Source organism: Urocitellus parryii, chromosome X (assembly GCF_045843805.1).
Source record: "Urocitellus parryii isolate mUroPar1 chromosome X, mUroPar1.hap1, whole genome shotgun sequence".
Taxonomy (NCBI): domain Eukaryota; kingdom Metazoa; phylum Chordata; class Mammalia; order Rodentia; family Sciuridae; genus Urocitellus; species Urocitellus parryii.
This window is the reverse complement of record NC_135547.1, coordinates 34,288,325-34,300,394: the sequence shown is the minus strand read 5'-3', so window position 1 is coordinate 34,300,394 and position 12,070 is coordinate 34,288,325. Positions and strand designations below refer to the sequence as shown.

General features: G+C 36.8%; 1 protein-coding gene across 2 annotated transcripts in view; it reads left to right on the top strand.

Moving 5' to 3' along the window:
* Pls3 (plastin 3) overlaps positions 1 to 12,070 on the top strand; it is an 85,908-nt gene that overhangs the window by 49,346 nt on the left and 24,492 nt on the right. For both annotated transcript variants that reach the window (XM_026410988.2, XM_026410990.2), the window contains exon 3: positions 9,897 to 10,060. In XM_026410988.2, coding sequence (XP_026266773.1) covers positions 9,897 to 10,060 — 164 coding nt within the window. The remainder of the gene's footprint in view (positions 1 to 9,896; positions 10,061 to 12,070) is intronic.

Genomic DNA, 12,070 nt, shown 5'->3' with positions numbered 1-12,070 from the left:
AGGATTTAAAGTTCTCCTTTTCACTCACTTTCTGCACCTGCTTAGTTTCAAACTCTAATCTCATATAATTATTACCATTTTCTCAACAATTGTTTCCAGCTTCCCACTGGGATAGCAGAAATCTTAGCTCTCATTTTTTTCTACTTCATAATATTTCTGTTTTAATTTAAATGCTCCTATCCTTCATGATCTTTCTAGAGGAATAAATAAACCTTTTCAGAACACTTAGGAAGTATTTCACCAGCTAGAAAATGTCTTTTACTTTCTGGCTTCAATCTTGCTATGGAAACAACACTTCCTTTTAAATCTGACGTTTTTCCCTCTCCGAATCACTTAACTGAACTTTTTTTAAACATAAAATTCAGCACTTTTGAAATACAAGAATAATGGGGTTTCTTAAGTGACTAGGAATAGTGTGGGTGTATTCCTTTGAGGTTGCCCACCAAACTAAGTCAAAAACTTTTGGTTGTGGTGATTCTAGCCAGACCATATTTTTTTTCTCTCATCCCAGGAAGCTGAGTTGTTTCCAGTTACTTCATATTCTCTAGTATATAAAAACCACATCAGATGATGCCACAAAAAAAAAATATGGTGGTTTAGTCAAATTTACTTTTACTACTGAATAAAATGATACAAGTGCACATTTGTTTAATTATGTCTTAAAGAATAAATAAACTAACTATGCTCTTTACCATGCCATGTGCCATTCCATTATCCCTGTGATATTAGAAGTGGATATATTGGCTCTGGGATTGTGGCTCAGAGGTAGAGCACTTGCCTAGCATGCATGAGTCACTGGGTTCGATCCTCAGCACCACATAAAAAAAAATAAATAAAGATGTGTCCACCTATAATTAAAAAATAAATATTTTTTTAAAAAGAAGTGGATATTTTGGCATAGTGTGAAAAACATGGATTGACAGTATGGAAAATAGTAGGAGTACACACATGTGGGGGAACACAGTCAGTGTATGTGTAGGTAATTTTCCTTTTTATGTTTTGGTGGTACCAGGGATTGAACCCAGGACCTTGCACATGCTAGACAAGAACTCTCCCATAGAATTATACCCTCAAAATACCTACCTGTGTAGGTATTTTTAAAGTGGGAGACAGGCAGCAGGTAAAAAATAATGGCCATGCTGCTAGAACATTTGTAGAAAAGGATTGTTGAACAACTTTTTTTATTTCTTTTGGTGGTATTGAGGATTGAACCTAGAAGTTCTCTACCACTGGGCTACATATATTCCCAGACTTTTTTATTTTGAAGGAGACTCTTGCTAAATTTCAGAGGCTGGCCTCAAACTTACTCCTCTTGTCTCAGCCTCCCAAGTAGCTGGGATTACAGGACTGTGCCACCACACCTGGCTAATACCATTTTTGATTGCCTGGTCTTAGCCCTCTAAACTTGTCCATTCTTCAGCTGTACTTTTGGGGATCTGCTATTAAACTCTAATGTAGCAGGCTCTAATATACCCTTAGCTGAGACTCATTAAACCATCTCTTAGATTTGTTGGAGTAAGCTACCTCAAAAGGTATAAACTGTGAAAGACCAACCCCATTTTTAGCTAGACATCTGGAGATCTTTAGCAGCTGCCTTTTCCAAAGTTTTAATGCCTAATGAAAGTTTGACTTAACTGCTTAGATCTTAGAATGGAATATAAGTCTTTTGGCCAAGTCTTTTAAATCAATATTTTGTGAACTTTCATGGACATTCAAGATTGTATTTATGCCTGTGTGAATCCATTGTTCAACATTCAGATTCCTATTGTCATTTTTTTTGCTAAAAATTTGTAGAATACATTGGTTAGAATAAATGGAACTTCAAAAAGTCACTGAAATTTCATTTATTTTTTGCGTGTTGTATTATTCCATGTATTAAATTGAACATTTAAACCTAACTTTTTGGAAAAGATGTACATCTGCACTTGATTGATTTTCTTCTTTAAGTCCTAATGAGCGCTGTCCCGAGTGGGTTAATAAAGAGGCCACATGTGTGTTGCAGATGACGGCACACAATATTCGACCTCTTTATAAAGAAGGACACCAGATTTACACAGCTTCAAGGACAGTTAAGGCAATATACATATACACATTCACACACTCAACCTGAGGGTCAAAGGAAGTCCTCATCTTTCTTGCTGATGAATTTATAAGACAAAGTAGCACCCCAAAAGATGCATTTGAAGTGATAGATTGCAGAACATACCACCTGGGCAAGGGCAGTGTAAAACAGCAGCTAAAATCAAAACCACTTGAATTCTGGCTCAGCTTTCTCCAGACAAGTACTTAAAATAGCTTAAATAACAGGATGCAAGGGGAGGGAAAACATTTCCTTTTAAGGATATCCATTCTTGGTGTGATTCAAACTTCTGCAGGAACATGGCTGTATAATAAGTTTATTTACTTTGAGGTTACTTGTGGGGGGAGTATCGGGGGAGGTAACTGGCATTTAAAATAATACTTGCTAAAGGAGAATAATGAGGTTTCCTTTAAAACAAAATGCAGATGTGAACCTACATGTGTCATTTGAGAAAAAGAGCATTCCTTATAACAAATAGTTGATTCTTTTCTGATGAACCCAGTAGCCAAGATGAAAGATGGGCCTGTCTGGTGCAGTATTGGAAGCCTCTTAATGATAACAGTTTTTTTTTTTTTTTTAAGTATAGTGGGATTGTTTTGTGTTTTTAAAAAGTCAGTTTATTAAAAGTGAGCTCTCTGTTTTTTGCCAGAACTTTATTAAGTGGTTAGGTGGTATTTCTTTGTTCCTGCTGTTTAATGTCTACCCATATTAGCCATGTTTTCTAAACTAAAAAGTTGAGACATGTGTTGGCAGAAACATTGAGACTGCTGCAGATAATATAGGCTGTATGATAATTCATATCTGCTTTATTAGCTGGTTGAAAATGTAATGCTGGAATAGACAAGTCTTACGCACAGCCTTTTCAACCCTATGCTAATGTATAGTTACAAGAAGTGGCAAATGAACCAAAAAGAGGTTCCAGAATATCAGCAGCTTTAAAGAGAATATAAAAGGCTGCCATCGTGCCTGGTGGTTATGATTTTAGTTTCCAGTGGTTAAAACTGCTTTCTTCAATCTAGATCTGTATTTTCTGGGTCCTTTTATTATTAAATTCTCATGTTTATGTCAAAACTCAGAATAGGAAAAATGCACCATCATAGGTTTGAACTCCTGATTAATAATATCACTGATGAGATGGATGCTTTCTAAATGTCATTATGCTAACTCATTTTCTGGCCTCCCAAAGCTCATTAGGTCCCTGATACTGCTTTAAAAATGTGTTTCTGTTTTTGTTTGGGAATTGGAAATAAAATTAGCATAAAACTCTAAAAATAATAGCATGCTGTTTTTGTCTTTCAAGTACTTTACCAGCTGGGAGATTTTGTAAAATTAATTGCTAGTCACTGTTTTAGGCTCCCTCTGCTTTCTTATTGAAATTGAAATTATTTTCTTCAAAATATATGATTTAGGAGCTCTGAGAAAGGCTTGATAGAATTTGCTGGTGCTAACACCAAAATGCCTTTGATCACAGGAGATGATAGAAGCTGGATTACCATCTGCTGATAAAATATAGGAAAATAGCAGAATAGGGAGAACTTTCAAGAGATGACACATGTTCTCATCTCAGAAAACATAAAGATCTCTTAAGTAAGCCAAAATTTTTACATGGATTTTGAAGCTATTGTTTCAAATAAGACCCAGGGGTTCTGTCTGATTCTGTATCTTGGGTGTCCAGCTTGGTGCCTGCAAGAGAATAGGTACTCAGTGTACCCTGGGGAGTAACTCAAGCACACATGGTACTTCTTTCTTTCTTTTCTTTTGAGAGGGGGTCTTGCTATGTTGCCCAGGCTGGCTTCCAACCCCTGGGCTCCATCCATCCTCCTGCCTCAGCCTCCCCAGTAGCTGGAACTACAGGCACAACCACCACACCTGGCTAATGGTATTTCATACTAAAGCCAGGGCAGGTTTCCACATTTGGAAAGAGACCTGACCTGAGAGCCAAAGCTGCTTGTCTACTTCAGCCCTCCTTAGTGGGTGTGTTCACTTAGGAAACCAAATTACAGATCTGAAGGCCACTGGGTGGGGACAGGATTAGAACAAAGGGAATGAGATTGAATGTTATTTAAGGGATATTTCTGTCAAGTTCTGGTTTCCTGATGAATTGCCATTCAGGCTTTCTAGTGCTATTTCAGTATGTTTGACATTTTAGTTTCGTTTTGTTTTTAAGTGCTCATCTAGGATTACAGCATTCTTTCTCTGCTTCATGACTGAGAATCAGGGATTCCACAAACATTTTTTCCCATTGCTTACTGTATGCAAGCCACTGTGATATGTATTGTGGTAGGAGATTTAAAAAAAAAGATTTAAGAGTGTCTTTATCGAGAGATATTCATCCTAATAAGGAAGATTGTCATGTAATGACAAATTGTTCCTGCAACTCTCTTTCAAGTTTTCCTGTCCCTTACTAAAAGTATCTATTATTACTACCCTTACTTTGAAATGGAGTTTCCACATGTGGTTATTTTATGTTGGTTACATTTTGGGTGGCTACTTCCTGGCATCTTTTAATCACATCAGTGAGCTGTCTTGTAATTAATGCTCAACAGAGGTTGTTGCAGAGAGCGTTCATGCAAGCAGTAGTTCTCCCTTTTACCCAAACCTCTATTTCCACCTAATAGAAATAAACCACCAGATGGACTCTCAGGGCCTTGGTTAGTTTCATATAACTTTGAATCCATAGTAGTTTTCCAATATCTAGCTTAAAATTTCTCTACCTTTCCTCTTCAAGTATACCAAAAGAACAATTATCCAGTACCTATTATTTGTTAGGTCTAAAATGGAATCAATAACAAAAGATTATATTATGCTCAGATAGACCATTTCAGAAGTCAAAGAAAAGGAAAATACATTTTCCATCAAAAATCATTTAAGAGCCAGGCTTGGTGGCACACCTGTGACTCATAACTGAGGCTGAGACAGGAGTGCAAGTTTGAGGCCAGCCTCGGAAACTTAGAAAGACCTTGTCTCAAAATATTTTAAAAAGAGGAGATGTGGCTCAGTGGTAAAGCGCCTCTGGGTTCAATCCCTAGTACCATGGAGTGGGGAACTATTTAAAGTGGACAACATTTTAATAAAGATATTATAAAATGAAAAATGAAAGAATGTTATATTCAGGTAATGAGGTATAGTCATAATTCGAATGTTAATCACTCTATATCTGTTTTTAACATACATTATTATTCTCTTATTTTCAAAGTTATGTACGTGGTGGTAGGAGGTTGTGAAATCCCGTGTATTCTGATTTAGAATCAGTGAAATAGAGCCTAAAAGGACCTTTTAGAGGTCGTTTCATCCAAGTCACTCCTTTTTTTTTTTGTTTTTTGTTTTTTGTTTTTTTTTTTTTGGTACCCGGGATTGAACTCAGGGGCACTGGACCACTGAGCCACATCCCCAGCCCTTTTTTGTAATTTATTATGAGACAGGGTTGGGGCTGGGGATGTGGCTCAAGCAGTAGCGCGCTCGCCTGGCATGCGTGCGACCCGGGTTCGATCCTCAGCACCACATACAAACAAAGATGTTGTGTCCGTCGAAAACTAAAAAATAAATATTAAAAACTCTCTCTTCCTTCTCTCTCTCTCTCTCTCTCTCTCTCTCTCTCTCTCTCTCTTCAAAAAAAAAAAGAGAGACAGGGTCTCACTGAGTTGCTTAGTGCCTCACTTTTGCTGAGGCTAACTTTTTAAACCTCCTGTCTTAGTCTCACGAACCCCAAATCACTGGAGAAGTAACTTGTACAAATTAGTAGCCAAGTTGAAATTAGATTCCATTATATATCCTTCAACTATGCTGTGTACCTTTCATATGTCACACTTAGTCCCTATTACTGAGCTCCATGTTAATTTTATAAGGAAAATGGAGAAACAGATTGGTATATACACAGGAGCAGGTGTGTTTAAACTCGGTACTTTAATATGTAAAGAGTTGCTCAAATTCTGCCACAGTGCCATGTGGGTTGCTTTCTTCTTTTTAGCAACTGCACATGTTGTTGCCGGTTTGATTTCTAAATATAAACAGTTTATGTGTAGAAGTGAAGACTTTGATATATGACTTTTTCTAAATTCAAAGCAAAGAAAGTGAAGATAAGCCAAAGCAAAATTAAGTGCTTTACCTTGAAGGAAATTTTAGTGATTTTTTTTCACAAATGTTGAGTAGTGTATGAATGCTGTTTTTAAAGTACAGATATTTTCCTTTGGGGGGCATATCTGGTATTGAACTCAGGGACACTCCACTGCTGAGCTACATCCTCAGCCCTATATTGTTTTACTTAGAGACAGGGTCTCACTGAGTTGCTTAGCACCTCCCTTTTGCTGAGGCTGAGTTGAACTCGTGATCCTCCTTCCTCAGCCTCCTGAGCTACTAGGATTATAGGTGTGCACCACTGCACCCAGCCACATATTTTCTTTCTTTCTTTTTTTTTTTGTATTTTTTTTAGTTGTCAATGGACATTTATTTATTTATTTATTTTTAGAGAGAGAGAGAGAGAATTTCAATATTTATTTTTCGGTTTTTCGGCGGACACAACATCTTTGTTTTTTTGTATGTGGTGCTGAGGATCGAACCCAGGCTGCACGCATGGCTACCACTTGAGCCATATCCCCAGCCCCCTTTATTTATTTATATGCAGTGCTGAGAATCGAACACAGTGCCAAGCAAGCACTCTAGCACTGAGCTACAACTCCAGCCCCAGATATTTTCACTGATAAAGTTTTAAATGTATTAATTAGTGTTTTAAGACTATTTGATTCTAAGGGATAGGATATGCAGCACTCAGTGGTAGAGTTCTTGCTTCCCATATATGAAGCCCTGGGGTTCATTCCCAACACTGCTCCCACACCAAAATATTTATTTACTTATTTAACTCTAGAAATGTATTGCAATAAAATTAAAGATAGCTAAGCATGGAGAGCCATACCAGTAATCTCAACAACTCAGGAGGCTGAGGCAGGAGGATTGCAAGTTCAAAGCCAGAAACTTAGGGAGGCCCTAAGCAACTCAATGAGACCCTGTCTCTAAATAAAATATAAAAAGGGCTGGGGATATGGTTCAGTGGTTAAGTGCCTCTGGGTTCAATCCACAGTACCCCCCCCAAAAAAAAAGAAAAAGATTAAAACTAAAGATCTAAAGATAGAATTTCATCAACCTTTGGGCTTGGAATATAGTTCAGTGGTAAAGTGCTTGTCTAGCCTTCAACATGCCCTGGGTTTAATCTCCAGCACTGCAAAGTAAATAAATAAATAAAATGATTAGTCAACATTCAAAGTATTGGTGAAAGGGTTTCATATAGGATATTTGATATTTTAATAATTAACAAAAGTTAGCTAATATGATTGTGCTTAGATTACCCTAGATAAAAGTCTTAAAATATGTGCTATGGCCTAAAAGAATTTGCATAATCCTGCTTCTTGATCTGATCTCTTGATTTCCCTCTTACCCACTCTGCTCTCTCTGCAGTTCCCAAAATACACCAGATGTACCTTTTCTTTCTTTCTTTCTTTCTTTTCTTTCTTTCTTTCTTTTCTTTCTTTCCTTTTTTTTGTTGTTGATGTTGTTGTTGTTTTGTTTTGGTTTTGGTTTTTTGTTAATAGACCCTTATTTTATTTATTTATTTATATGTGATGCTGAGAGCCAAATGGTACATGCTAGGCAAGTGCTGTACTACTGCCCTACAACCCCAGCCCACCAGGTGTACTTATGTATCTGAGTTTGCATTTGCAATTTCTTCTACCAGAGCTCTCTTCCCTCAAATATTCATGATTTGCTCCTTTACCTCCTGCAAGTCTGTATTCAAATATAATCTCATAAAAGTAGTCTTCCCTGACCATTCTATCTAAGTGCATACACACACCCTCGCCAATGTCACTCTAACCCAGGCTTACTTGATGACATCAATACTCTCTGGGAATTGAACCCAGAACCTTGCACATACATAGGAAAGTGCTCTACCACTGAGCTACATCCCAGCCCTACTGTTTACATTTTGAGCTTCATAATTCTTTGTTGAACAGTTGTAGGGGGGAATAATGTGCATTGTAGCATGTTTAATAGTAATATCTCTAGCCTCTATCCACTAGATGCCAAAAATGTCTCCAGACCAGCATGGGCTTTGGTGCACCTGAACAATCCCGAACAGCCGAGAGAGGATTGCAAGTTCAAGCCCAGCCTGGGCAGCATAGTGAGACCCTATCTCAGAATAAACGTAAAAAAGCTGAGGTATAGCTCAATAGTAGAGCACCCCTGGATTCAATTGCAGTACTACAAAAAAAAAAAAAAAAGTCTCTGGACATTTCTTGAATGTCTCTTCAGGGCCAAAATAACAGCCCCTGGTCTAACACCTGATAGCCTGCTTTATTTACTTTATATTTTTAGCACTTATATTGGTATTTTACTATATATAGTATTTTATAGTCATATTGCCTGTTAAGTATTGTTTATTAATTGTCATTAGAATATGAGCTGCTTGAGTGCAAGATATTCTTTTGTTGGCTATAGTATCCTCAGTCCCAAAACAGTACCTAGTAATGTATCAAATAAAGTTACCTATTCACAATACATTTCTTTGAATGCTATTGTGGTAATCTTGTGTCATTTCTGAATGCTATTGTGGTAATCTTGTCATTTCTCTATTCAGGTTATTTGTTTCTGTTACAATTTAACTTAAATATTTGATACCACAGCTGAAAGTCAAAATTTATTCATTAAAAAATATACGCAAGTGATTACAGCCCTTAGGACATTTTTTATGTTTTGTTTTGTTTTGTTTTTTTCCAGTGTTGGGGATCGAACCAGGTCCTTGTGCATGCTAGGCAAGCGCTCTACCACTGAGCTATATCCTTAGCCCAGCACTCTTTTTCAATAAACCAACTTTTGATTATCGTCCATGTTTTTCTTTCTCCTTTTGAAGAGTTTCAGAATAAGCATCATTCAGTGAGCACTTCAATACATATTCTGTTAAAACTGGAGTAGCACAAAGATAAAAAGTTTATTTATCAAATCATAATAAACATCTGCTTTACTTAGTACTGCATTTATTTTTATGAATTCTGTTTGGCTTGGATTAATTTTTGTTTACATTAACTCTTTTTTAAAAATTGACATTTGTTTTATTTCAGGTATGCTTTAAAATAGAATCAGTGCTGCTAGGTGCAGTGGCACACACTTGGACGCTGAGGCAGGAGATCACAAGTCAAAGCCAGCCTCAGCAACTTATCGAGACCCTGTCTCAAAATAAAATATTAAAAGGCCTGGGGATATAGCTCAGTGGTTAAGTTTTTCCCTGGGTTTAATTGCTAGTACCAAAAAAATAGAATCAGTGCTAATCCATAAAACTTCTTTTAGACTAATGAAAGAATAGAAATGTAAAACTAAATAGTTATAGTAGGAATTGTTTAATACCACAGTATGGCAATGTTTTGTTGGTATATAATGTATTGTTTTTTAAAAGTCCTCTTAGTTTTGTGATTTAATAATAATAATAGTATTATTAACTAACCATACTTTAATTATGGGTGCTTTTTTTGGGGGGGGTGCTAGAGATTGAACCCAGGGCTTGTACATGCTAGGCAAGCACTATAGCAACTGAGCTGTGTCCCTAGCTTTAGGGGTGCCATTTGTAAGTAGAATTTCTCATACAGTTTAAAATACAAGGTAGCATGATATAAAACCTTACTCATTCTATTAAAATTTACATCTCCCTTTCAAACATCAAACATCCTTAGGTTACAAGCAATTAGAAAATATGCTTATGAGCTGAGCCAAAAAGTGGGAAATACTTAGTTTATTTCTCCTAATTTTTTTTTCCTTGCCTGTCCCTTTTACAAAGATCTCAACAGCAATGGATTCATTTGTGACTATGAACTCCATGAGCTTTTCAAGGAAGCTAATATGCCATTGCCGGGATATAAAGTAAGAGAAATTATTCAAAAACTCATGCTGGATGGTGACAGGAATAAAGATGGGAAGATAAGTTTTGATGAATTTGTTTATGTAAGTATGTGAAAAACCACAATTATTAAAAGTAGTGATTGTTGCTTTGTCTAGTGGGATCTTATAATTGCTATTAAGTTGTTAAATATATCATGTGGTACTCTTACAACTAATAATATCTCTGTCATCCTGCCCATTAAATTCAGTTAGTTCTTTCAGCAACCAGAATCTCTTGACAAAAGAATTGAGAAGAACACTGACAGGAACCAAGATACAACACAATACTCAATGTGGAAGGTGAACAGTCTCCATTGGGACTTCATTACAGGGCATCTTTCGAGGTGCTAAATGACATCCTTGAAGTGTTCTTTCTTTCTCCTGTGGTGAATAGTGTGCTCCACAATTTTAATGATATACCCTGACTCACAGTCTTAGAAGCTTCCTGAGCTAAAGATGTTTTCAACTCCTGTGGTGGTGGTATTTAACTGTACCATTTTCTCTAGGGCGATCATTTTGATAATTAAAAGTTAGAAGCATATCTTTTTAGTCGTTGGAAGAGGCATGTAAAATTTTTGTTTTCTTCTCTAGTATCATCATATGCTCCTCAAGGTTAGGGGTTGATCTCATGATTCTCCTCATCCAACCCCAAGCAATTAGGTTGGTGTTCCCTGACTGGGGCTTGGAGAGTCTATATATGGTTCTTTATTGAGGCCTAACTTTTTTAGCTGCTAACAATTGAGGTCTCGATTTTCTAGACTTATGCCATTTTCAGTCTAGATTTATTGAGGAATTATTTGAGATATGCATTAAAGAATACTTATTGCTTCTTGTTTCAATTAAGAACATACTTCAGATTTTATAGATTTATTTATTATTGAAGGCTGAATATGAATACATTTGTGGGGGGGGTACTGGGGATTGAACTCAAGGGCACTCAACCACTGAGCCATATCCCCAGCCCTTTTTTGTATTTTATTTAAAGACAGGGTCTCACTGAGTTGTTTAGCGCCTCACTTTTTGCTGAGGCTGGCTTTGAACTTGTGATCCTCCTGTCTGGGCCTCCTGAGCTGCTGGGCTTACCAGGTGTGTGCCACTGTGCCCAGCTTGACTACATCTTTTTTTTTTTTTTTTTTTTTTTTTTTTTTTTTTTTTGTACTGGGGAATAAGTTCAGGGGCACTTAGCCACTGAGCCACATCCCCAACTCTTTTTGTATTTTATTTAGAGACAGGGTCTCGCTGAGTTGCTTGGCACCTCACTTTTGCTGAGGCTGACTTTGAACTCACGATACTCTTGTCTCAGTCTCCCTAGCTGCTGGGATTATAGGCGTGCGCCACCACACCAGCTTGACTACATCTTATTAGGTATTCTTTTCAATATATTGCATACTAGTCGTTAATGCCTAATATTTGTCACAAACTTCTTGGCACTTCTATCTTCCTTTTCCATGGTTCATTTTTGCCCAAAGACAGCTGAAATTACAACATAAACTCCCATTAGTCACCATTGCTCACTATGGCAGGTAAAATTCTGATATTTCTCTCTAATTGGAATTAACTCCAGAGGTCAAGGAACAAATAACTAAGTAATGACCCTACTCTGCTGTTAGCATTTTGTGGGGGTGTTGCTATTTTTAAAATGCAGACTCATGTTATAATGATAATGATACAGTTCTTGCCATTTTTCTTTTGAAATCCTGATTTCCTCCCACCGTTTTTGTCTCCAGTTATGGCCAAAGCCTTTGTTTTGAATTCTATGTTCAATAGTAAGTTGCAGTTGATTTGCAATTTGAGCACTTGCATGCCTTCTGTATAACTTGCTCTCCTTATAACTGCATGTTTAATTGTGAATTTAAAGCACCTCAAAGCAGTAGTTAACTATGATTACTTATTTTAGGCACAGTTTACAGCTCAGAAGCTTTTAATCTGCTAAGAATAGGCCTAAAACATTAAGATTTGTATTGTGCTAGTGATGTTAAGGATAAAATTGTGAAAGTTTCTGTGGGAAAAAAATGATCTTGGGGAAATTTTTAAATCTGTGTATTTTGAAACATTGTAGTTTCTACATGGCTT